This window comes from Ambystoma mexicanum, chromosome 1q, assembly GCF_040938575.1.
Source record: "Ambystoma mexicanum isolate Mex_15411 chromosome 1q, UKY_AmexF1_1, whole genome shotgun sequence".
NCBI lineage: Eukaryota > Metazoa > Chordata > Amphibia > Caudata > Ambystomatidae > Ambystoma > Ambystoma mexicanum.
Genome location: NC_090922.1, coordinates 74,590,979 through 74,618,856, shown reverse-complemented (window position 1 = coordinate 74,618,856; position 27,878 = coordinate 74,590,979). Strand labels below are relative to the sequence as shown.

Sequence of the window (27,878 nt, the reverse complement as noted above, 5' to 3'; positions counted from 1 at the left end):
AAGAGTCCCAAAAAGAATAAAAACTGGCCAACAAATGTTCATTAAGATTCTACCGTTTGCTGATGGAGGAAGTTAAATGGACAGTTGAGAGAGTCCTATATCAGGTGAAATGGTGCTACCAATAGAAACTGGACTGCTTGTGGCACTGCAGTGAGTGGAAAAAAGTTAAAACTGAATAGCCAGTATATACATATATATAATTGTAACTATCCTGGGTGTACTCCAAAGTCAATTGCCTGGTTATTCACTAAGGCAGTTGCAAACAACTAAACATTTTCACAATGAATACAGGGAATAAAACCACACTCTACTGTTGTATTTGAAAAGGTTTCATTATTTAACATGAACAAACATCTGTATTTTCCAAAAACATTGTTCTATTTTACGATCTGTGAATGGCCTTTTTATGCTATAGTTCCTTTTGGCATATTTCTCTGTCTGTGACTACAGTTATTACATTTTTTAATCCATTACATCTTTGAGCTGTTATTTTCAATATCGTCCTTTTCAATATAGAAGAATAGGCCAGTTGAAATGATACCTCCTTGTTAATCTGTCATCTGTTTCCTCCCTTTACCGAAAACTCCCTAAAAGCTAGTTGAGACTGCTTGTGTGTTCTTGTTTTACTGTGATGGTGGCAGTATTGTAGCAATTTCTCTGAGCACCTGTCTTTTGGTTTTGGTGAATATTTGTGGTGATTGCATCACAAAACTGGCAACACCATTGATACAGCGAGTGAGTGAGGGAATGGCAGATCTGAACTAAGAATATCTGGTTGGTTTGGCCACCGGCAATGCCATGGCACGAAACTGCCAAAGCACTAATCCTTTTTCCTCCGCTTCCGTACTGCCCAATGAGATGTTCTCTTTGAGTTGTTGCTCCAATCAGCAGCTTTGTAAGAAGTAAGGTGGTGCCAAGCTTCCCGTTTTGCAGCTGCAGTGATTTTATATTGGGCTATTACAAATGGATTGTGTCCTCCCACTTATTCCTCATCTTTTAATTTATCCAAGTCTGCTTGCAGCTTGCTTGAGAATTTGTTTTCTACATAGGGTCGAGAGTCATGCAGCGTCGAGTCTTGGTCTTTGACGGCCTCTGTAGTGTCCCTCGTGACGTCGACACTGGTAAATGAAGCGCACGTGCTGACCATTACCTCACTTCCATTGTTTCTGCATTGCTGCGTGCTTCGGAGCTACTCGCCTTAGTGTAATTTCAATTGCATTTGTTCCTACTATCAAGTCGATTCGATATTCTTAGAACATGTCCTCGACCCCGAAGATAGGTTTAAAACGGTGTGCAGACTGTGGGGCATAAATGTCCATAACAGACCCTTGCTGTGTCTGTCTGTGGTGTTTGGAGATAGGCCACAATCTATGACTGTCAAGGCCTTGTGGGAAAAGAAGAGGAAACTCGATGCAGGCAAGCCCTCTCCCAAATCCCTGTCCAAAAGAAAGTCGTCCTCCAAATGGAGGGATGCCCCCCTCCTGTGCGCCCCCCTCACCCTCCGAGAGAAAATGTCAAACATCGGAGATGATAGAGGTCAGGTTCACAACGCTAGACGCCTTCAACACCATCGGAGCATTCCGTGCTGCCAAAGACTGTAAAACGAGTTGTTGAACAGACCAAGTCATGTAATCCCCTTCCTTGTCCCCATTTCATCTGGGAAATGGGTTCCATCTTCGAGGAGGATGAAGAGGAGGATCAAGCCCGTTTTGGTTGAGTTTGGAACACCTGTTCCAGAAGAACTTATTTTTCCAGAGTCCAAGATGCAAGATCAAGTTGGAAACCTTAAATAGACAAGCAGCTGGGAGACCTCTCCTGAGACTGATTTTGGGAACCGAGATTACTGGGTATGCTGATCATTTAAATAGATCTGTGATTTGTAAAGTGGCTGAATATCTGGGGGTGGTCTAAACCCGCAGCTACTATCGAGACAGATGACCTTACTAATATTTTAGACAGTGGTCCAGTGAAGGAGGCTGTACTATCTTTTCATGCTGCCTTAAGGGTAGGGGTTATGGAAAATTGTCTGAAGCCAGATTCCATTCACCCTGTAAACAAACGTTTAACAAAGTATGGACCAGATTCGGTGGACCCTCCTTTTCTGAACGGGCATCCTGCACCAGAGAGCCTGGTTGTTCAAGCAGCAACAATTTTGTCTAAGTCTGTAGTTTATCCTTCTACTCCTGCAGACAAAGAAGATGGAAAAGTTGACTCTTTGAGAAAGAGATTGTTTAGTGCAGGAAGCATGGCACTAAAATCGGAAAATGCTAGAAGTGCCTTAGCTAAATACACACACACCCTTTGGGGTGTAGCTGCCCTTGCAGAACATATTCCGGAGGGAGCAGAAGGGGAAGGCTTTTTAAGCATAGTGCAAGATGGAAAAGATGCTATGAGGCAGTCTTTACAGTCCAGCCTGGATACAGTGGATTTATTAAGTAGGTCCATGGCTGCCAGTACTGTTCTTAGGTGCATGTTATGGCACAGAAAATTGTTTTTTTCTGCAGATGTGCGGACACGTTTACTTTACATGCCTTTTGATGGAAAGTTTCTGTTTGGAGAAAAGGCTGACAACAGCCTGGAGAAGCTGCAAGCTTCTAGAGCTGCAGCTAAATCATTAGGGGCGGCAATCGGACACCCTCAACCTTCAGGTCCAGGATGGAGAGGACGTCCTCTTTGTTTCTATTCCTCCGTTTCTAGAGGAAGAGGATAGTTCTCGCAAAGGGGTCAGAGAGCTCCTCGTCCAGGCAGAGGAAGAGGAGGTAGAACTCTCCACGCAACACCCGCAGTTAACCTCAGCTGCAGGTGGAGCAGCAAAATGACTCCACCACCCACAAGTCTGTGGTAGGCGGCAGACTGTCACATCACCCCCGAACTTGGCGAAGCATAAATTCAGACGCATGGGTTCTACAAACGGTAGCTGCCTTCCATTTCTTAAGAAACCTCCTGATTGCCCACCGAAAGCCAGATCGGCCTTGGTTCCAGATCTGCTCCTTCAACAGGAGATGCTCATCCTGTTGGAGAAAGGTACAATAGAGCTGGTACCTGTGGTGGAGAGGAACCAGGGTTGGTACTCTCCCTACTTCCTGGGTCCCAAGAACGACGGAGGAGTGCGACCCATCTTGGACTTGAGATGCTTGAACAAGTTCCTCAGGAAGGACAAGTTGAAGGTGCGAACTCTTTCGTAGATCCTTCAGGCCCTTCGACTCCAGGATTGGTTGGTGTCATTGGACCTTCAGGGTGCTTACTTTCATGTGCCAATCCATCAGAAGCACAGAAAGTACCTGAGATTTGCGGTTTGTGGTTTTCATTATCAGTTTCGGCAGTGGTGGCAGCAGGTCTACCCTTACCTAGACAACTGGTTGATCAGGGCTTATTCACCGGAAAACAGTCTTCACAGTTGCATCTGCTACTACTGCCACTACCTCCACGAGCTGGGCTTATCCCTGAACTTCAAGAAATACCACTTGACAATGTCACAGAAGCTTCAATTTATTGGAGCAGTCCTGGATTCAGCTCTTGGTAAAGCCCAACACCTCTTGGCCTACAAATTCCTAAGGTTGCTCAGCCTTATGCATCCTACATTTTTCTGGTGCCAGAAGCGCATCTGAGAATGAGATCCCTTCAGTGGGCTCTCAGATCCCAGTGGTCTCAATTCTCCGGCAGAATGACAGACCTTATTCAGGTCCCAACAAATATTGCACAGGATCTCCTGTGGTGGGCCAGCCGAGAGAATGTGAAGAGAGGAGAACTCTTTAGACAACCCTGGCCGGAGATGACCGTTGTGACAGACTCCTCCCTCACAGGATGGGGAGCGCACATGAGAGATCTTTCAATAAGTGGACACTGGTCTCGGTCCGAGTCCAGACTCCATATCCACCTTTTATAGCTGACTGCTATCAGAATAGCGCTGATGGCCTTCCTGTCCTCAATACGGAGGAACTGTTTCCTGAAAATGACGGACAATACAGTGGCCATGCACTTCCTCACCAAAAGAGGGGGCATAAGGTTGCTGCCCCTGTGCAGAGAGGCAATGCAACTCTGGTTCTGGGCAGTCAGAGAAGGAATCTCTCTTTTGGCAGTTCATCTTGCCACAGAAAAGAACTCTGAGGCAGACACTACGAGCAGGCAGAGCAGGAGATCTTCACCCTTTGGGGATCCCCTCAAGTGGATCTGCTCACAACCAGTGTCAACCAGAAGTGTGAGCTGATCTGCTCCAGGGAACTTCCGCAAAGAGGATCTCTAGAGGACACATTTCTGGTGGACTGGGAATTTCCACTTCTGTATGTGTTCCCACCAGTCCACGCCATTTCTCACATGATCAGGAGGCTTGGAAAGTTCAGGAAAACCATAATCTCATTCCTCCGGATTGGGCCAGGAGAATGTAGTACCCAGACCTTCTGTAAAGGGCCAACAGCCCTCCAATTCGTCTGGCCCAAAGAGAAGATCTACTCTCGTAAGAGGGAGGCTGCATTCTTCAACCAGAGATCGGGACTCTCAATCTTCACACCTGCTATCTGAAAGGGTGTGCTATAAGGATTGGGACCTTCCAGAAGACATAATGGAGGTGTTACTTTGAACTAGGAAGCCAGCAACTAAATCCATGTACCGCTGCTATTCGACTATGTTTCACAGCTTGTGCAGGGAAAATAAACTTGATCCTTTTACATGTAAACTTCCCCATGTTCTATCTTTCTTGCTACGCTGCAAGTGGCCACAGCGAAGGGCTACTTAGCGGCACTTTCCATCTTTAAGAGCTCTCCGGATGAGGGATCATACTTCAAAGTGCCCATTGCGGTACAATTTCTTAAGGGCCTAACAAAATAATTTGTTTCCACCTACTCCTTTCATTGTGCCATCATGGGACTTCAATCTAGTACTAAGATGTCTTATGGGAGCTCCATTTGAGCCCTTACATACGGGTCCTTTTAAGAATTCTCACTATGAAAAGGGCCTTTTTAGTAGCCATCACAGCTGCCCGCAGGGGGATCTCCAAGCACTGTCTTCTAAACCACCTTTCACATCCTTTTTCAAGGACAAGGTAGTTCTAAGAGTCTGATCATCTTTCCTTCCTCACCTTGCAATATCGTGTTGCCACCTTTTTATGCACCTCCTCATCCATCATAAGAGTAGAAGAGACTTCATTGTCTGGACCCTAAAAGGGTACTATGTTACTACATCACACGGACGGCAAGTGTTTAAGTTGAACAGCTCTTCATTGTTAAGATGGACAAAGATTAGGCTTGGAGGTCACAAAGGAAACAAACTAGATGGATGGTCATGTGCATAACAGAATGCTACTCTTTGGCAGGCAAAGATTTGCCCGAAGATTTGTGGGCACATTCCACTTGAGGGATGGCTGATTCCTCTGCTCTGAAAAGTGGTATCCCAGTGCAGGACGTTTGCAGTGCGGCAACCTAGTCGCCCTTCATACTTTCATTAAATTTTACTGTGTAGATTCTTTATCAGGATTAGGAAGCCACATTTGGCAAAGCTGTCCTCCATAATATAAACAAATAAGTACGTTCTTTGCACCCACCTCCTAAGACAAACTGCTTTGAGAGTCTATCAAAGATTAGGAATATGTGGCAGGACACAATCCATTCAAAGAACAAGTTACTTACCTGTGATAACGTTCTTTCAACTGGATGTTCCTCCCACATATTCCTCATCAGCCCCCCATGCATCTTCTCTTGCTTGCCTGCAATTTCTGTCTCTTGCACCTTCCTTTCTCGCAACGTCAAGATTTTCTCCTTCCTATGACACAGCATGCAATTTAAAGGAGGAAGAAACTAGAACTGAGGTAACGGTCAGCGCACGTGCTTCATATACCAGTGTCAACGTCACGAGGGACGCTACGGAGGCTGTCCAAGACCAAGACTCGACGTTGCACAAAGCTCAAACTATGAAAAAAAAAATCCGAAGCAAGCTGCAAGCAGACCTGGATATATCAAAGATGAGGAATACGTGTGAGGAACATCCAGTCAAAAGAAAGTTACCACGGGTAATTAACTTGTTCTTTGGGCTATTTCGTGGACAATTGAGTTTTTTGGGGCTACTTAGGACAGGGAATCCAGGGGTGGGGGTTTGTCTGCCCCCCCTGCTACTCCCCCCCCCCCCCCCCCCCCGAGGCTGCATTTCTACGACCACCCACCCGACACCCACTCTCTATCCAATTACGTGTACTAGTTGGATTCTGTTTGGGCTACTTTTGACAAGTCCTCCGGAGGCTGCTTTTTTCATGTTTGTTTGCCCACAAAGCACTGCCATCACCCACCGACCCTCCCACCCCCATTCTCTCTACATCCCCCCAACCCTCTCTCTCTACACCCCACCCATTCTTCCTCTCACATTCTCACCTTATTGCTTAGCCTGACCTTCAAACTTTATCGCTCATATTTCCTCTTTCTCATCGATTGCACCCTCTCCCAATTGCTTCTTCCCTTGCTCTATACTCCATCTCATTCTCTTGCACACCTAAATCCCTTGCTGCATCCTCCTTTGAAATTTTGGACTGTTCTCCTTGCACCCTGGAGCCTATGAATGCAAAATGCAAAGAACCACAGTAAACGTCAAAACGATTGGATTTGCTAATGCTTGTTTTAAAAAAAGGGTCTGCCCATGGTATCTTTCTCACCACTGCGGCGGGGTAATACTCCTTTTGACTAAGCACAACTTGTATGACTAAAGTTATGCTTATTGTTAGACCAACTTGACACAAAAGGACCAGGGGGAGGGTCTCATACCTGAGTGTACCCTTATATATTCGCACTTTCGAAGGCTCAGGTTGATCAGTTCTGTTGGGGATATTTACTAAGCTCTTTAATTTTTGGTTTGGTTCGCCCGCTTGTGAGGTACTTGAGTTTTCTTTAAAAACTGCTTCATAGATGAAAACATTTTTTTATTGGGTTTCTCTTATCCACAGGGTGTTTAAAAAGAAGATGCATTAAAATGTATTCCTATTGGATACTTCTGTTTCTTTGTCCTAAGAAATAGTATCCGGTTGTTTCAGATTTTCTTAAGAGTTCAATTCTCCCGTATTTTATTCCCTTTCCTTCTATTCTGGTCTTTATCATTATTTTTCAGAGTCCAGTTTAGAAATTTTAACAGTTCCCATTTTTTCTAGGGGGAATCCTAGATCGGGATGTCTGGCGAGTTTCGAGTTGGTTCTTTACTAGTCTAAGGCTCTTCCTGATATTGAAGCCACAAAAAGCCTAGTGGTTTCAGTGGCATATAGGCCACATTCATCAGGGCTGGGCAGACACTTTAACATTGATGTGTCCACGAGTGGGTGACTGGTCGGATCATGCCAGGGAATCCCACCTGCATTTTGGGGGGGGGGAGACAGAAGGGGAGAGCACCATTGTAGTCATTTGTTAACCTCACACTGGTATATTACAAAGGTGCTGACGTGTGGCAGAATTTAGACATGGTCCTACCTAATTAAAGTGGTCCCCACAGGTATTCGTGTGGTTGGGAAGATTGGATACTGAACTTCCCCAAAAAAAGCATGAATTACTTGTCATGCTCTGGAATCTGAAAAAAGCGTAAAGTATTTCAACTTTTACCAGAGGGGGCAAACAAGATAAATCGCTTTTTACAAGTGGTTAAAAATAGTGCTCAACTAAAGGGGTCACATTGAAATGGCCCCCAGCAAAGTTCGTACAGAAGACTCCAAAATGTATGCCAGACCTAGTCAAAGGCTTTGATGACTACGCGCTGTGCAATTTTTATGTAACCAAACCCTCATCGTTTCTCTTCCACCCCCCCACTTTTTTTTCCCCCCAAATGCAGGTGGGATTCCCTGGCATGATCCGACCAGTCACCCACTCGTGGACACATCAATGTTAAAGTGTCTGCCAAGCCCTGATGAATGTGGCCTATATGCCACTGAAACCGGTAGGCTTTTTGTGGCTTCAATATCAGGAAGAGCCTTAGACTAGTAAAGAACCAACTCGAAACTCGCCGGACATCCTGATCTATGATTCCCCCTAGAAAAAATGGGAACTGTTAAAATTTCTAAACTGGACTCTGAAAAAATAATGATAAAGACCAGAATAGAAGGAAAGAGAATAAAATACGGGAGAATTGAACTCTTAAGAAAATCTGAAACAACCGGATACTATTCCTTAGGGCAAAGAAACAGAAGTATCCAATAGGAATACATTTTAATGTATCTTCTTTTTAAACACCCTGTGGATAAGAGCAACCCAATAAAAACAATTTTTCATCTATGAAGCAGTTTTTAAAGAAAACTCAAGTACCTCACAAGAGGGCGAACCAAACCAAAAATTAAAGAACTTAGTAAATATCCCCAACAGAACTGATCAAACGGAGCCTTCGAATGTGCGAATATTGTTAGACCAAAGCATCTATTTCTCATGTTCAGACCTTTCCATTCGGGACTCTTTTATGAACTAAGAGCAAATAGACTATGCTTTTATAAATTAGCGGGAAGGTTCACTTAACTTTTACAATCCTTGTATTTCGTTTCTAGAAGGTTCAACATGTGTGCGTGTATTTTCATGAAATAACTATTAATGTCCTATTTGAACCTATTGAGTATACGGAAGCGGTGACTGGCGTGTTTGAGCGGATATCTAAATTGTTTATTGGGTTTCAGTTGTGCTTGTGTATTGGATTGTATTAGAAACCAACCCGGTTGCCTCACTCCCTCATCTGCCTGCTTCCTTCTCCTGTATTTCATCCATCTTTGTTTTCTTCGTTCTTATAAACTTCCGTTCTACCTCTTCCACACCCTTACCTCCTTGCTTATGCGTTTCCTTTGCACTCTTACTTGCACCTCTTTTTCCTTTACTGCTTCACTGTCTTTTGCTTCGGCCTGGCCATCTTCTCCACTCTTTCACCCTGCGTTTTTGCCTCCTCCTTTACTTCCACCATTAGCTATCCTCTGCCCCTTCCATTGTTTTCCTCCTTGATTTTCCCGATTCTGTTATACATTTCGTCTTCTCTGTTATCCTTTAGTGACCTTCCTCCCGCCCTACTCTACAAGTACCTCCTTCCTTTAACTAATCCCCTCCCGCCTTTCTTGTAACTTCCACTCCTATATCCTTCCTCGTTCCCCACCTCCTCTGACTATTCTCCTAGGGTGTATCTTTTTTTTGCTCCACCTGTCACTGTAAAGGGATGTGATAATTTACGAGGTGCTGTATAAGGTAATCTGTCTCTAAATTGTACATCGTTGAGGATGGAATAACCTCAAATATATTTTTCTTGCCCAATCTAGAAATGGCATCCTCTCACTATGAGCCAGAGTTTCACTGCACTGAAAGGGTGATGGATCTGGGGTTAGCCGAAGACCATTTTTCACGACCTGAGGTGAGTGTGACAGCTTTTAACACAGCTTGTCTGCCTGTGGGATTAACTACTACCTGTTCGTCCATGGCAAGTAGTAACCTGTTGGGCAATTGCATTCCCTGTCACCTGTCTGTCATCCATTGCACCTCTCTCTAGTCGGTAGCACCCATTTGTGTCATGCAGTGTATACAGCCTCCTGCATTTGTGCAGCATCCACTGCTGACTCCATCTGTCCGCGGCGTCCACTGTTCCAGCTGTCTGTGGCAGCCATTGCCACGGCCTGCCGTCAGAAAAATTAAAGTGAGAACCCCATTTTCTCGACCAGTTTCCGGCAGATTTCCATACAGACCATAAATATATCAGTGGTGTGGAAGAGTAAGTACAAATGGACGGGAAAAAAGGGGGAAAGAAGAGGTGTGGGGCTAAAGGAGGATCTGTGGGATGCAACCCCCAATTAGCAAAAAACTTGTATCTAGAGTAAAGTCTGTAAAAAAAAAAAAAAAAAAAAAAAAAAAAAGGCAATTTGTATTGTTTTCTAGGACTTGGCGTTAATTGCCCGGTCGCACAATTCTGCATCTATGCCCATGATGCCACCTGTGTAGCCCACATAACCCAGTCTCATTGCCTATCCACAGCAATCTCTGTAGTGCACACAACCCAGTGTCACTGCCTATCCATGGCAGCTACTGCTGCCTCTGTGTTCCACAGACCCTAGTGTTCTGCTCTGTCCTTTTGTATATATTTATTTGGGTTTATATAAGGCGAAAGCACTGTACACAAATCTACATGAATGTTAATATAGTAATGGCGTCCACTGCTACCTGTGATAAGCAGAACCTAGTACCAATATCTGTCCACAGCATCCACTGTTTCTAATCTCACTGTGACTTGCCCCTCCATGGAATAATGCGCATCTATATATGGCATGACTTGCTACTTTTCTGTTTACAGCTTACTTTCTTGTCCTGTCTCCATATCTGTGGGAGGTATGGAGAGATGGGAAATGGTGTGACTTCCTTTTCTTGCAGGGTCTTTTCCTGACCTCAGATGTGCAGCAGCTGCGGCAGGCCATTGAGGAGTGCAAGCAAGCAATCCTGGACTTACCAGAACATTCAGAGAGGCAGAAGGATGCTGTGGTCAGACTCATCCACCTTCGACTCAAGCTTCAGGAATTGAAGGTACCTTGTGAACATTAATTCATGAACTTTGAATGTGAAAGTGTGAGCCCTTTGACAAAGTAGGCGTTCGGCAGTGGTGGGAGCATAATGCAGCCATTAACATTGTTTAGCAAGATGTAGATGGAACAATACATTGCCAGAAAGGAATTGGCCAGTATTCACACACAAAGCAACTATGAAAAGTAGGTGGTTATGATTCCTGCAATTGCCGGATTCTTGTTGTGTGGTAATGATGCGTACTGAGCTCGGGGAAGGAGTAGATCACCTTGTGCCCTGTAGAACATCAGTAAAAGAGAAGTGTTTCACTACACGCTAACCACTTGATAATTTGTGAAGAGGAGATGAAAAAGTTCTTAAATGAGAATAAAGAACATCCATTGGAACGTAAATGAATTAAGGTCAACACCTTTCCGTATCCCAACATGTTGTTATAAGTTTCAATGCTCACGTTTATTACTCATGAGAAAACTTGTTTCGCCCTTTAGAGCTCTCTCCAGCAGGGCTCAAGTGGAGTGTACACGCAGGGGGGGGTTGAGGGGGGACGCTCAGTCCACCTACTTCATTCAGAGGGTGGACTCAGTCCCCCCAGCTAAAATGAGAAAACATTGAATGTCCTCTTTGAATTTGTCAATTAAACCCGACCTCTGGGATCGAAATGCAGTTGTCAGGTTTGCAGGCCGGACACTTCACCACTGCACTATATAACCTGATGAAAAATAAAGAATAACTAAAAGGGAAATGTCCCATTTCGGTACTGCAAGTCCCAGGGATAATATTTGTATTGGTTCTTGGAATTTAAAACATGCACACCTTTTAAAGTTTTCAAAAACACTGTTAGAAGAAAATATCCTCTCTTGGTTTTGTGTGTGTGTGTTGATTCTATTTCAATTTGGGCGGTTATGCAAAGCCAATTTAATGAAATGCACATATTTCACCTTGATGTGCTAATTTCTGACGACGTCACATCTCATTGCATTTGTTATGCCCCCACTTTAATTTTTAGGACTTGACCCATGCTCTCCAGACTTAACCGGGGAGTGCTAACATTGCAGTTGTCGATATGGGAGTCAAGTGATTGCAGGACCAAAGACCAGAGACCTCTCGGAAGTCTGTTTGAATGTGTGATTACAGATAACGTACAGAGTGGGGCTAAAATAATAAACTGCTTGGATAGAGGTTGAGAGGGATCTGAGCGGGGGAGGAGAGATGGGCACAGAGGGAGGGATGTGTAGAGGGAACAGGGGCAGTTGGATGGGATAATGGCGGGCATGATGAGAAGGGGGTGTAGCAGATTAAAGAGGAAGGAGAGCAACCAAGAAGCAGGTTATATGAAGTTTGTGATTTGAGCGACCTCAAGTACAGAGTGGTACACTTCATCGCGGCCATAACACCAAAAAACACTTTTTCCCCCCCTTCTTTTTTTAAATTTGGGGTGTGTCCCCTTATAATGCAACCCCATCCCGACTCATTTTAACCCCTTACCCCACTACCCTATATATATGTATGTATATATGTGTGTTTTTTGTGTGTGTGTGTGTTTTTCGCAGTTATGTGCTGCAGTGAAATGTACCACTCTGTTATGTTTGTTTTCAGTAAAATTACTGGTTACCTATATGAAGGGGAGACCTGGGTTAGGAAGACTCTTAAAGGTTGGTGGAGGAGGCATACCCTGGGGCCCAGCTACCTAAGCATTTCCAAACACCTGTTGGTAGACCGAAGAGTACCAGGTCAGGGTACTTTGTAGTATTTATTTATGGAAATTACAGGGAAAGCTATTTTTTTACATTAATTTACAGAGCGGAGTACCAGTGTAAGGCCATATGATGCAGGGGAGGTAGAAATATGAATCTGGGACTAGAACAGTTGAGCATGATATAGGAACAGGTTAGTGGAGGAAGTGTCAAGTAAGGTGATGTGGTGAGGGATAAGTGCTGTGGGGGTGTCGTAGAGAGGTAGTGGGAGAGGAGAAGTGGGAGATCTGGTGGCATAGAATGCTATGAAAGTGGTTCTTCAGAAAGGAGGATCGCTAGGAGGTTGAATTTAAATAGTATAGTCAGAATAGTGCAGAAAGGAAGATCTTTCCATAGTAAGGGAGCGAGGAGGGGAGAGAACTGAAACGAGAGGGAGCACAAGTGGTAGGGAGGTGAGCTGGGGATGATTGTAGGAACCAAAGGGAGAGTAGGCAGGCAGATGGACCGATAGGTGGGGTGGGGCAAGCCTGCGTATAGTTTTGAAGAGGATGAGGATGAGCATGAGTTTATTATTTGCCCTTTGTCTCATAGATAACCAGCCTAACTGACATTGGGCTGCTGTGTTGGAGGTAAAGCGGGGAAGGTTGAACAGTGTCCATACACCAAGGTTCAGGACTTTATTGAGAGGTGAAAAAGCATAGTTAGGAAGTCCAGTAGTCGGATCGAGAGAGAACTAAAGCGGAGCTTGGATGCTTAGTCGTGTTAAAGGGGAGACAATGTCTTATTTTTCTGACATTGAGATTAAGTCTGGCCGTAGTGGCAGATTTGCAGATGAAGAACGAGAAGTTGTGAGCTGGGTCGAAGACGACACCAATGTTGCGAGGAGAAGCAACTAGATTAGGGAAGGTGGTTAGAGCAGAATAGACAAGGACGTAAAGGAAGAGACAGCCCGTTTGGATAGGAAGTAGAGAATGTCCGTCTTCGTGGAGTTGAGCATGAGCGAGTGAAATACTAGCCTGCATTTGATGGGGGAGAGACGGACATTTTTCACGGTAGCTCGTTGGATAAGGGGGGATTGGGGAGAAGATGTGCTGAGTGTCGTCAGCAAGTAGTTGATAGGAGAAGCCATAGGAAGAGATCCGTGTACCAAGAGCAGAGGTATAGAGAGTGAAGCAAAGTGGTCCCAGGCAGACCCATGGGAGCACCAATGGTAAAGAGGGTGAGTGGGGAGGTAAGGCTGTTCCAAGACACCTGGAAGTGTTGAGGGGTGGGATGGGGGGCATATGAATCAAAACAAATGAGTGCCTTGCCCCTGATAGCTAGGAGAGATTGTGTTGATAGGTCAAAATGGTTGATTGTATCTAGGGCAGCAGAAAGGTCGAGAACAATAAGAGTAGATGAACATCTGGCATGATGAGCGGAAAAGATGTAGTTGCTGACATTGAGAAGAGCTGACCGAGTGCAGAGGTTGGAAGCTAGATTGAAGAGGATCCTGAAGGTTGTGTGTGTGCAGGAACTCAGCAAGTCTGTAGAAAACTGCATGCTCTAGGGTTTTGGAATTGTGGGGTTTACAAGAGATGGGATGGAATTTGACAGGTAGGATGTAGGCCAGGTTTCGTATGATTGGGAATGAAAGTAGCTGACTTGTAGGATGATGGAAAGTGGCACTGTCAAGAGAGGGAAGCAAGATATGGAGCAACACTGGGAGCTATGAGTTTACTATGTGCAGGTATAGAGGGTTGATTGGGGCGGCGGGTGGGGGACATGAAGTGTTGGCCCTGAGAAGCACAAGAATGTCATCTGTGTTAGTGGGGGGCAAAGGAAGATGGACAGCAGAGGTGGTGGAGAAAAGTGAGCAGTTGAGGGAGGGGGGAATGGAAGGTAATTTGCAAGGGTATTTTGAACATTGGACATTTTTTAAGCAAAATAGAGAGCAAGAATGATAGCAGTAGAGGAGATGGACAAGGGTTTAGGAGGTAAAGAAATTGAGTTTAGAGATTTTTTGAGGCTCCTAGCTTGAGAGGATTTTGACGAAACGAGAGAGAAGCTCCATTTAGCAGAGTCCAGAGCGGAGGAATAGTTCTGAAGAGCAGTCAGTTAGAGTTGGATATCTGAGGAGTGTCTAGATCTTTGTCAAGTATGAAGATTTTTTTCTCATTGTTTTAAGTGTGCAGATGAAAGGTGTAAACCAAGGCCATGGAGGGGAGTGTTTAGGAGTGAATATAGTGAGGGGGAAGTGAGAGAAGGGAGCGTTAAGAGCAGGTTCAAAGTTAGCGAAGGATTGATCAGTGGATGCAACAGTGAATTTTGCATTGGAGGAGAGTGGTGTAGGTCAGAGAGGCAGATGGGGAATTTGGAGGAGGGAAACTTGTGCTTCTTAACGGAAGTAGTAGGTGGAGAGAGGGTTGGTAGTAGGAGTGGAGATTGAGGCAAAGACAATGAAATGATCAGAAGGAGCGGTGGAGATATTGGAGGCAGAGAATTGAAAGGAGATGAGACTAAGGTCAAGGGAGCTAGCATCTGAATGGGTGGGCACAGAGTGGACAGAAGAGCGACTGATGAAGGAGAAGAGGGCTAAAGTCAGCGGATAGAGGAGTGGCGAGAAGGGGGAGGTTAAAGTCTTCTGTGATGATGAGGTAATGGCTAGGAAGGGAGTCAGTTAGTTTGGAGAGAAGTTCAATAAATTGACCAGCAGGAGCAGGTGGCCGAAGGAAAGATATATGAATACCATAAGCGGCATTATTGTGGCGATAGGGCATTGCGTTGGTTTGCTGACTGGTGTTTTTTCAGTCATTTTCATAAAAAAAATGTATTGAAATATATATATATATATATATATATATATATATATATATATATCGATTTCTTTGAATAAACTGTTGTCGGTTAAACGACATAGAATCGGAGATTGTAACGCTCACCTGATTCTCGCAGAGGCGCCGGTCTTGACTGGGCGACTACCGTATCTTCAAAGGTGATGTGTAGCACCCGGTTGGCTCTTTGGGCTGGACCTCTGTGCACTGTATGCCTGACGTGTAGAGTAAGATGTCTGCAGATAGAAAATATGGGGTTAATGAACTGGGGTTATTGGGGTGTCCCTATCTCTTTCCTCTTCTCCTCTCCTGTAGACCCCCCAAAGGTTAACGCTCTCACCTTAGGTAAGTGAATGCCGAGCTCTCCATCTGCCTCGGGGCAGGGTGCTGTAACCAGTTTCTTCACTGGATAGGTAGCGCAGGCCTCTTGACTTCAGAGGACTGCTGTCCGTCGTTTACTGCACGAACGGTAAGTTTCGAGTCATTCAAATGTCTTTAAAGTCTTTAGTAAAGATGTCTCTTGTTTTGCAGGGTTCCGGCGATGGCGGATGACGGGCTGAAGTGAGTTGAAGATGGAGCCCGTGTGATGAATAGAAGCGCCTGGAAGCACGTAAGTAAGCGCTTGTTGCCTGCTTCACTATGCGCTCTAACTGTCTTTTTATTTTGCAGGTACGAGTTCGGAGCGGCTGCAGGGTGCCGGAATATCCACTGGATTAGATGTGGAAAGGAGTAATGGCACGTGAGTATTAAAGTTCCCCAATGTCTTTAAACGCACCTTGTTTTGTCTTTCAGATGCGGGATGCAGCGCCGAAGAGTTGGTAAACTTTTGTCTTTCAGATGCCGGAATGCTAGCCTGTTCTTTCTTGTCTTTATAGGTGTTGCTGAAGACTGGATTCAGAATGGTAAGCCTTTGCCTTTCAGATGCCGGAATGCTAACCTGTTCTTTCTTGTCTTTATAGGTGTTGCTGAAGACTGGATTCAGGATGGTAAGCCTTTTTCCTTAGGCCCAGGACCGGATGCAGAAGACACGATGAGCGTTCTGCTGCAGAGGTTGCAGAATAACGCAAAGCAAGATTCATCCACCGGGTGTGGTTTAAATAGCCTCCTGTAGTGCTTAGGTGTCTCCTTCCACAGCCACGCCTAAGTAAGAAAAGAGTTCCTGGTAAGAAAAGAGTTCCTGCCTTCCAGAAGAGTTCCAGTGTTCTGAATCTAGGGAGTGGCTCCAGCCCCACCCAACAGGAAAAGTAGTTCCAAACAGAAGAGGATCAGAGGCTCAACTGGCAGGCAAGTAAGCAGCATGGTCTGCTGAAGGTAAGTCCACCCAAGCATTATGAGCCCGGCGCTTCCAGCGCTGGGACTGGGCATATTTATGAGCCTGGTGCCACTGGCGCCAGGACTGGGTCCAAAAGGTCCCAATTGGGACTGGTTGGCACTCGGAACCTGGGTTATGGATCTGCTTCCAAGGGAGTTGGGAAAACCCTGACCTTTTGGAAGCAGAGATCATGACAGTACCCCCCCCTCAAGGCCCCTCCCAAACCAGGCTTCTCCGGGGGTTTTGGCTTGTCAGGAAATGTTCGGTGAAATCTTTTGATTAGGCGAGGAGCGTGGACATATTCAGCAGGTTCCCAGGATCTCTCTTGGGGGCCGTAGCCTTTCCAGTCAATTAGGTAGAATAGTTTAGATTTGGAGATCTTGGAGTCCAGAATGCTTTTGACTTCAAACTCGAGTTCTCCATCCACTAGGATAGGTTTTGGAAATTTGGTTAGTCGGGTTTGAGGTTGCACGGGTTTTAATAGAGAGACGTGGAAGACCGGATGTATCTTCATGTGCGGGGGCAAGTCCAACTTGACCGCTACTGGGTTTACTATGGTAGTGATGGAATAGGGACCAAGGTATCTTGGGTTGAATGTGCGTGGCCCCTTTAGAGATAGATATTTGGTGGATAACCAGACTTGATCCCCTACTTGATAGTGAGGGGCTTCCTTCCGATGTTGATCTGCTCCTTTCTTGTATTGTTCTTTAGCCCTTTGAAGGTGAGAAACAGCTTCCTTAAAGGCTTGGGTGATTGTAGAATGCAGGTAGTCTACTGCTGGTGTTTCAAGATCTTGGAGGGGATCCAACTCCGAGGTTCGAGGGTGACTGCCGTACAAAAGAAAAAACGGGGTTTTCCCAGTTCCCGAATGGACAGAGTTATTGTAGGCATACTCGGCTATCCAAAGGATATCTTTCCAAGTTTTTTCAGTTTGTTGCAGCATGCAGCGTAAATACTGTTCCAGAGTTTGATTGGTCCTCTCGGTTTGTCCGTCGGTCTGAGGGTGGTGACTGGTCTATAGTCTCACATCAATTTGAGCCGACCGACAGCAACTTCGCCAAAAATGAGAAATAAATTGACTACCTCGATCCGAAATTAGAACCGAAGGAAAACCGTGCAGTCGGACGATGTTTTCGAGAAATTCTCGGGCCAGAGTTGCTGCTGTTGGCAAGCCTTTGAGCGGAATGAAATGCGCCATCTTGGAGAATAAGTCCACGATTACTAGAATCGTATTGTATCCGGAGCATGGAGGTAGATCGGTGATGAAGTCCATAGAAAGCGTATGCCAAGGGCGAGGTGGGATGTCAATAGGGCGTAAGAGGCCTGCTGGTCTTTCCTTTTGACTCTTGTTTTGGGCGCATACTCCACAGGACATTATAAAGTCTCTGATATCTTTTTTCCAAGACGGCCACCAGAAGTAGCGCTTGATCTTTTCTGAGGTCTTGGCTATACCGGGATGACCTTCCATTAAAGAGTCGTGATAACAAGAGATTACTTTTTTCTGTAAATCTGTGCTGGGTAGGTATAATCGTTCTTGGAAATACAATAAGTTGTCCTTTACTGCAAAGTCCTTTCCCTGCAGATGCCAATTCTGTATGTCTGCTGGAGTTACAAGTTGCCTGGCTTTATCCTTAACTTCCTCTATGGATTCTGTGGCGATTACACCCAGAATTCTTTGTTCGGGAATGATTGGTACAGGTTTAGGGTTGACCAAGTGTTCTTCCACTCCCATCCGAGAAAGGGCATCGGCTTTACCGTTCTTTGTACCAGGTCGATAGGTAATTATGAAGTCAAACTCGGCAAAGAATAATGCCCAACGGAGTTGTCTAGAGGATTGGGCTTTTGCGGTCTTCAAATATTGCAGGTTTCGGTGATCCGTAATCACAGTAACGGTGTGTCGGGCCCCCAGCAGATAATGCCGCCAAGCCTTAAAGGCAGACTTGATAGCCAGAAGTTCCTTGTCAGTAATCGTGTAATTGATTTCAGGAGGCGAGAATTTGCGGGACCAAAATGCCACGGGATGCAACTAATTGGTTACCGGGTCCTTTTGTGATAGAACTGCCCCCATGGCAAGGCTTGAAGCATCAGTTTCCACGATGTAGGGGAGTTCGGGGCGAGGGTGTTTTAAGATTGGTGCAGAGATAAATTTAGTCTTCAAATCCTGGAAAGCTTGTTCCGCCTCGGTAGACCATTCAAAACGTTTGTTTTTCTTTAACAAGGCAGTGATGGGCTGGACTATTCGAGAGAATTCGGGGATAAACCTGCGGTAAAAGTTAGCGAAGCCTAACATGCTTTGCACACCTTTTACGGAGGATGGTGATGGCCATTTGAGAACTGCATCGACCTTCTTTGAATCCATACGCACTCCGCCAGGTGATAATATGAATCCCAAGAATTCAACTTCAGTCACGTTGAAAACACATTTTTCCAACTTAGCGAAAAGTTTGTGTTGACGCAATCTTTCGAGGACCATTTTCACGTGTTTCCGATGTTCAGATTCCGATGAAGAATAAACAAGGATGTCGTCAATGTAAACAACAACACATACATCTATGAGCTCTCTGAGGACATCGTTCATAAAATATTGAAAGGCGGCCGGGGCATTGCAAAGTCCGAAGGGCATGACCTGATATTCAAATAGCCCATACTTGGTGCGGAAGGCCGTCTTCCATTCATCGCCCTCTTTTACTCGTACCAAGTGGTAAGCTCCTCTAAGATCCAGCTTTGTATATATGCATGCTTTTCTGACTTGGTCCAGGAGTTCAGGGATCAAAGGTAACGGATATCTATTCTTAACGGTGATCTGGTTCAGGGAGCGATAATCGATACAAGTTCTAAGGTCTCCTTCCTTTTTTGGAACGAAGAACAAAGCTGAAGAAGCAGGGGACTTGGAAGGACGAATAAACCCATTTGCCAGGTATTGATCCAGGTATTGTCGAAGGTGAAGGTTCTCAGGCTCGGTGAGGGCATACATTCTACTACAAGGAGGAGTAGATCCAGGTATCAGGTCTATCTGGCAGTCATAAGACCTATGAGGAGGTAGAGAGTTAGCCTGATCCTTCCCGAAAACATCTTGGTATTCTAGGTATTCGGGAGGTAACTGGGGAGTCTCTGAAGAAATTGCGGCCAGTGCAACACCAGGTGGAGGGTGGCAAGTAGAGACACATTCTGGAAACTGGACCGTTCTTGCTCGCCAATCGATCAGAGGATTGTGTTTCTCTAACCAAGGTATTCCTAGAATAATCTGAAACTGAGGGGCCTTGATCACATCGAACACGATCTTCTCATGGTGTCCATCTTGACTTACTAGCGTCACCTCTTGAGTGGTATGCGTTACTGGCCCGGAGGCTATCTCCGTACCATCCACCGTAGTAATGACGTCCTTTACAGCCTTGGGACAAAGAGTTAGATTCATCCTCAAAACCATTTCATGATCCACATAATTGCCGATGGCACCACTGTCGACGTAAGCTTCAATTGCATGTAATCGATCCGGATTATCAGGGCTAATGAGGACCATAGGTATCACGAAATGCGAGGTCACGGAACTGGTTTTCACGCTCGGCAAGAGGACCTCTATTCTTGTCGGGCGAGGTCGTTTCCCTGCTCAGAGTTTGTAACTTTGGTAACTGCAGCTCCTACTGCCTTCTTGGCAGGTTTCACCGGACAGTCTCGAAGAAAGTGCCCTGAGTTTCCGCAATATAGGCATAATTGCAACTGTTTCCTCCTTTCCCGCTCCCTTTGTGTTAGAGGACCTTTCAGACCCCCTATTTGCATGGGTTCCCCGGAGTCTACTCCTTTGGAAGGAGTTGGCGGTTTGGAAAATACTCGAGCATCAAACTTGGAACGATAGGCCTTCCTGTTCTGCAGCCTGTGATCTATTTGAACGACCAAGTCTATATAATCCGAACAGTCTTGTGGGGGATTCACTACTTGGGCTAAAACGTCTTTGAGCTCTCCACGTAGACCTCTATAAAACAGCGTAATCCTTTTGTCCTCAGGCCATTGAGTTTCCACTATTAGTCTATTGAAAGATGCAATATAAGCCAAAAGGTCTTGATTACCCTGTCGCAACGAAAGAAGCTCATTGTCCAAGGCCTGCCCCTGTGAATGTCTTGCGAACAGTTTTTCCATACTAAGCTGAAAGGCTTGAAAATCATGGAGAACCGGATCATCTTGATTAACTAGAGGGATCGACCAGTCTGCCGCATTGCCACTAAGGTACGAAAGTACAAAAGCTACTTTTGCTTGATCAGTTGGAAAGGCTGCTGGCCGGCATAAGAAGTGCAACCGGCACTGATTGATAAATACTGCAAACCTCTTTGGGTCACCAGAAAATCGTTCGGGCGGAGCCAGAGGTACATTCCCAGGTAGGTTGATCTGCACTGGATTCATAGAGGATGTTGAAGGAAGATTTGCCCCTGATGCGGGTAACGGGGTCTGTCCGGCTTGTGACTGTAGCACTTGTCTAGCAAGATTGTCTGTTGTCTCCTTGGAAATAATTAGTTCCCTTCTTAGAGCATTCGTTTCCTGACGAGCTGCATGCACTTCTGCCCTTAGTTCCCCAAGTAACCGGGCTAGGGGGTCAGTATCCAAGGTTTCCATAGCGCCTGGGCGAGAGTTTTGCGGTAGGCTTTGCGTTCTGTAACGCTCACCTGATTCTCGCAGAGGCGCCGGTCTTGACTGGGCGACTACCGTATCTTCAAAGGTGATGTGTAGCACCCGGTTGGCTCTTTGGGCTGGACCTCTGTGCACTGTATGCCTGACGTGTAGAGTAAGATGTCTGCAGATAGAAAATATGGGGTTAATGAACTGGGGTTATTGGGGTGTCCCTATCTCTTTCCTCTTCTCCTCTCCTGTAGACCCCCAAAGGTTAACGCTCTCACCTTAGGTAAGTGAATGCCGAGCTCTCCATCTGCCTCGGGGCAGGGTGCTGTAACCAGTTTCTTCACTGGATAGGTAGCGCAGGCCTCTTGACTTCAGAGGACTGCTGTCCGTCGTTTACTGCACGAACGGTAAGTTTCGAGTCATTCAAATGTCTTTAAAGTCTTTAGTAATGATGTCTCTTGTTTTGCAGGGTTCCGGCGATGGCGGATGACGGGCTGAAGTGAGTTGAAGATGGAGCCCGTGTGATGAATAGAAGCGCCTGGAAGCACGTAAGTAAGCGCTTGTTGCCTGCTTCACTATGCGCTCTAACTGTCTTTTTATTTTGCAGGTACGAGTTCGGAGCGGCTGCAGGGTGCCGGAATATCCACTGGATTAGATGTGGAAAGGAGTAATGGCACGTGAGTATTAAAGTTCCCCAATGTCTTTAAACGCACCTTGTTTTGTCTTTCAGATGCGGGATGCAGCGCCGAAGAGTTGGTAAACTTTTGTCTTTCAGATGCCGGAATGCTAACCTGTTCTTTCTTGTCTTTATAGGTGTTGCTGAAGACTGGATTCAGAATGGTAAGCCTTTGCCTTTCAGATGCCGGAATGCTAACCTGTTCTTTCTTGTCTTTATAGGTGTTGCTGAAGACTGGATTCAGGATGGTAAGCCTTTTTCCTTAGGCCCAGGACCGGATGCAGAAGACACGATGAGCGTTCTGCTGCAGAGGTTGCAGAATAACGCAAAGCAAGATTCATCCACCGGGTGTGGTTTAAATAGCCTCCTGTAGTGCTTAGGTGTCTCCTTCCACAGCCACGCCTAAGTAAGAAAAGAGTTCCTGGTAAGAAAAGAGTTCCTGCCTTCCAGAAGAGTTCCAGTGTTCTGAATCTAGGGAGTGGCTCCAGCCCCACCCAACAGGAAAAGTAGTTCCAAACAGAAGAGGATCAGAGGCTCAACTGGCAGGCAAGTAAGCAGCCTGGTCTGCTGAAGGTAAGTCCACCCAAGCATTATGAGCCCGGCGCTTCCAGCGCTGGGACTGGGCATATTTATGAGCCTGGTGCCACTGGCGCCAGGACTGGGTCCAAAAGGTCCCAATTGGGACTGGTTGGCACTCAGAACCTGGGTTATGGATCTGCTTCCAAGGGAGTTGGGAAAACCCTGACCTTTTTGGAAGCAGAGATCATGACAGAGATCATGTATTTGAAAGAGGGAAATTGTGAGGAGAGGAGGAGTAGAAGAAAGAGTACATTTGGAACAGTACTACACCACCACCACTGCCACTTGGGCAGGGAGAGTGTGTGAAGGTTTAGGCAAGGTCCTGAAGGGAGCAAGGGTTCAGTCTGGGGGAGAAATGCAGGTTTCAGTACGGGTATTGAGGTCCAAAGAGGGAGAATTCGCTGCCTAGCTCAGGATTGTACGGGTATTTGATAGAGCGCGAACAAAGACCAGTCAAGGTGCTAGGTATGAGAGAGAGATGAGCTTATCCACAGGAGAGAGTTTAAAACAAAAAGGTTTTAGGTGTTTACGGAAAGACAGAAATTGAGCAATATTCCGCAACTTGGCTGAGACCATAATTTCACAAAGCCTAGTAGGACCACGATTGTATGTTTACTGTTTTGCTCCTGTTATTTACTCCCCTGTTCCCTCCCCACTTAGTCTTGTGGCGCCTCGAAACACCATTCTGTTGTATAGGCACCTAACAAATGCTCAATAAAAATTAATATATAGACATATATATTATACACACAGTGATCTCAAAGTGAGATCACCTAAACTATACACTTAAAACAGAAGCAAGAGGGCATTACACCAGATGGAGAATATTTGCACGGCTGACTCCTCATATACACCAACTCTGTCACTATATAACGCCCCGGGGGTTCCGAGCACCTTGGAGAGGCAACTGCATGTACATTTCGACAGCTTGGGCATCACACAGCTGGGGACCTATTTAGGAACCAATATAAGCCTGGAACAGTTAAGAGCTGGAGGACCGGTAAAATGGGTTGACCTTATTCCTATATTATAGGCTAAAACTAGCACTGAGGAAACGCATGTGGAACGTCCCAATTGAACCAAGGATGGCCTCGATCATGCGCGCTCTCTACCGGGGTCATTGGCTCACACCTAGTCTCTAACCTATACCATGAAGCACTACAAGATAGGGAACCTAACTCGCCAGCAGCGAGGGATCGGTGGGAAGGGATGTTGGGGACAACACTCACAGATCGGGAGTGGAAGCAAGCATGCCAGTGTTGTGGAAAGAATTAGCACTGACGTTTTGGTGGATAGGTGAACAATTTATTAGTAAAAAGCAAGTATCAGGACAAAAATCAATGACAATACAAGACTTCCACACAAGTGAGAACCCCCCACACCCCATCTCGGAGCACTGTTCTTATACACAAATGAACACATGCATTTCAAAGGAAGGGGTGCACCATACAGGGCAAGAATTCGTACGGAAACAATGTTACAAGAGGGGAACAAAACCACTCTATCCAAGTCTTTGATACCAGCTGCGTTCTTACATGCAAACAGCGTTCTCTGGAAGGACAGCATAAAGTGATGCATTTAGTGGCGCTTAATATACTCCAAGGTTCACACACGGGTGGGCATGCTTACAGTATGACGATTTTGGTCTACTAAAGCCCCTTTTCCTATGGAAGCAGGAGCCTAAAACATACGCCCTATACATTGTAAGTTTTGAGGATAGAATGATTGCACTTTTAGATAAGATTGACACAAACCGAGAAGATCTTCTATCTCGTCCCACGTATGTAAATCACAAGCTGCATGAATACGACTGGCGAGTTGCACTAGACTCAATTGCATCCTACAAGAATTATAAGGAATATGCAATCTTTCTTTCGAAACGGAAAGCCAGATTGTCGTATTTACAGCTTTTTCCTTACAACAAAGCTTATGAGGTTTACCTATGCTTCAGACTGAACCAATATCACCACACTTGAAATAATTAAATCCTCGAACCTCATTACACATCTAGATTCTAAAGAAAACTGTTGTTTTTGATTTAATATAGAGCAAATGGAGTCTTTAAAACATTTAACCTTGTACTGTCTGTACTTTGAAATGAAAAGAAATGTTATTTTGGGCCCCTTTTCATTTAGGGTTTACATCTTGTGCAAGAGAAATGTTATGGAGTAGATTGATGTGGGGCACTAGCCAATCACTAATACTCACTTTGTCTCGCCGTTTGAAACCCATCCTTGATTAATGAACCATAAAAAATTCTCCCACCAACAAAGAATTATCACAAAAACCATGAAATCTACTTCCTAACTAACTTAAAACCTTTTTAAAATTACTTTCTTTTCTGGGAAAGTTTTCATTGAAATTTGTTACTTGATAATCATTTGTATTATAATCTACAATCTGTTTTTATGTCCTTGATTATATGATGACGACTATTACTCATTTTTTGTTTGTATATCGTTATGTTTTATCTATACCTATTTTATCTGCAGTTGTATATCTGTATAAATATTTTATGATGAGTGTATTTTGTACAAAAATCTACAAGGTGTTTTTATGTCCTTGATTGAATATACGATAATAACTATCTCTCAATTTATGTTTGTATATTGTCATGATTTATCTATATCTGTTTTATCTGCAGTTGTACATCTGTTTAAATATTTTATGAAATTGTTGACTGTATTGTGTACAAAAATTGTTGAATGCATCCTGTACGAGAATTTAATCTCTTAAATTTTGTTTTATGTAAACACATCTTTTATGTTGGATGTATTCTAAAATATGTACTTTGAATATTGTTTAAATTTATAAGAAAACCCAAATAGCTTGTTTTTGACGAGTCTACGACTCGTATCCATTATAACATCTTATTTTCTAGTACTGAAAATGTTTATACAGTAATCATTTTAGGTCTTAATTTGAATCTCGCTGATCTTATGCCCTATCAATACCAATCATTGTCTACATTTCTAAAATGAACTGTAATTGAAGTTGAATCAAATATATTGTAAAAGTTTGTCTTCAAACTATAAACAATAATAAAAAAATAAAATTAATAAACATACTTACATGTGCCAAAAGTTACACCCATCGGAAGCGAGAGATGTGTAGGCTAGCATAGCTACACACTAGGCGAAGAGCCTTCATTGCAAAGACTTGTGCAGTGAACCCTAAAGTCTTGCACAAGCAAGGAACAGTTGTTTAAAGATGGCAGTGTGCAGTACCTACTCAATTTTATAATGCAACCGTATACTGTATAGTACATAACTTTTCCAGTCCAAACTTACCACTACACTAGCAAACACAGAAAATATCTCTGAACCAGGGGCACAAGTGATTAATTTCAAGTACCTGCACCAGGCATATTAGACAACACATAAAACCCACATGCACAATTCAGACCTCCCAGACAAGTGCAAGAGGTGTGCAAGGAAATGGGCAGATTTTATGCACTTGGCTTGAGGGGCCGGGGGGGGCGGCTGTGAGGGTGCAGGACTTTTGGAGAGATGTCGGGAATAAAATGTCCAGAATAATGGGTGTGAATTTGAAGGCAGACCCTACATTTTGGTTGTTGGATCTATTCTGGGTAGAGACGCAGGAGGAATAACAATTTTTCAATCTGGCAACAGTGATTGTTAGGTGGAATGTGGCTATGTTCTGGGGGCGGAATGGACACACAGGCTCCAAAGGCAGAAATCTGCCTGAAAGACTTGATCTACTGCCATGATCAGTCAGTGATATATGCTGGGATGCAGCCTCCAGATTGATGGACATCTGGTCTCGCTTGAGAGAATACTTAGCCACAGCAGACAGGAGTGATGCAACAGGACAATGAGAAGCGCATGTGTGGCAGAGGGGAGGGCGTGAGCCCAATAACGAGCAGGAGGGAGGTGAGGTTGATATGGATATCTTAAGCACCCTATGAATTGTAACTGTGGATAGTGTGCCCCCTTAATAATGCTGCCCACCACCCCAAATACACATGTATTGTAACTTTCCATTGGTTGTGATTAACTATACCTGTTATAATTGATAAATGATGAATAAAGGTGTTACAAAAAGTAGTACAATTTCAAGAATAATGAAACAAGTAGAACTTTAAGTGGGTCAATTAAATTAAAACAATATGCTGTATAATTATAAGGCTAATATACCAAAGGGGGAACTCCAGGGTAATGAGCAATCCGGTCAACCCTGGTTACAACCAAATAATACTTGACACAAGGACCGGACGCTGAGGTTCACTCTATTTACAGAGAATCACGGAACAGTGCATATGGTGGTCTCTCTCCACCTCATGGCTTCCTACCTAAAAACGGACTATGCTCTATGAATTCTTGTATTTGACCTTTTTGTAGAACTGCTTTGAGGTTTTATTGTTTAATGTGTGTTGGTCAAGAGCGATTTACGAGTAAATGTAATTTTTGGGTGTCTTAGTAATATAATTGCAGCTGTACGACAGATGAGTGTTAGCATTAAGTGAATGTCTTATCAGTGTTTGTTTTGCGCTTTCTTAACACAATGATCTTTAAATAAAATTGATATTTTTATATGGAGTAAGGGTGAATTGAATTCTTTTTCCCTTCAGAATTGCTATGTTTCATGATTCTCTGTAAATAGAGTTAACCTCAGTGTCCGGTGCTTGTGTCAAGTATAATTATAATGCACCTACAAAGTCTTAGAGGCCCTAAACATTCTTAAGTGGTCGGAAAAAAAGAGTTGATGTTCCAGAAATCCACTTGTCATATTTACAAGAATTTAATGCGTAAAAAGGCCTGGTACAATTCTTATCTGGAGACCTGAATACCACAATTTGCTTTGTGTTCAGTAAGTAGAACTGGACAGAGAAGGCGTCAGAGGATGACAATCTGTGTGATTACCTGGTTGAGCATCATTCTTGTGCCCTTCATGATCAGTCTTTACTCACATTCTGGGTACTTCAGTAGCCTGGATGATGTGTTCGGCTTTGCAGATAACATTAGTCCAGATCACCAGAGACTAGACACTCCAGAAGCTTAAGCAAGCAATTTCGAGGCCATGTAGCAGAACACACCGTCTTGTCCACTCACGTAGGCAGGATTCGATTGAAGCCGACCGCCAAAGGGATGTCCGAGTAAAGACTGATCATGATGGGCACTAGAATGCTCCTCAACCAGGTAGTCGCAGATAGTCGCCCTCTTCCTAGTATTAATACTGATCTGGCCTGCTCCCTCCTGCTCTGATCAGATCAGTCAGTAGGACTGGATACAATGCAAATGGTGGTACCGCACTTCTGAATTAAAGGGTTCAAAATATCTTGAGCAGGTTGTGAAAAATAACAAGGGTTTTTGAAACTGCAGACCAGAGGTACAGAATAGAGTGGTCTCTTGTACCCAGGACGATTCTTCCCTGAAGTCAAGTCTGCATGTGAACAGCTTCAGGGCAGCTTTCATAGTCAAAGGGGTGGTGCCCAGATTTACCCCCAGCCCTGGTGGATATAACTAAGGGAGCAACACTGTTACATGGGTTGTGTGACAGGGTCATGGGTCTGAAGCTAAGGTTGACAGATCTGGCCTCCAGCTGACTCATCCTGCAACGTTTTTCAGCCTGCATGCAAAAGGATCTCTTTGGTGGAGCTCCATGCTACATAAAGTTCTGCAAAAACCATAGGCATCAACCTTCAACCGCTGAGATATCTGGCGTTCCAATCTGCTACCATATGGC

The 27,878-nt window shown here is 44.6% G+C and overlaps 1 protein-coding gene across 5 annotated transcripts in view; it reads left to right on the top strand.

Moving 5' to 3' along the window:
• Window positions 1-27,878, top strand: part of DEF8 (differentially expressed in FDCP 8 homolog) — a 641,504-nt gene that overhangs the window by 144,809 nt on the left and 468,817 nt on the right. For all 5 annotated transcript variants that reach the window (XM_069635559.1, XM_069635560.1, XM_069635558.1 and 2 more), the window contains exons 3-4: window positions 9,245-9,336; window positions 10,344-10,493. In XM_069635559.1, the coding sequence (XP_069491660.1) occupies window positions 9,245-9,336; window positions 10,344-10,493 (242 nt within the window). The remainder of the gene's footprint in view (window positions 1-9,244; window positions 9,337-10,343; window positions 10,494-27,878) is intronic.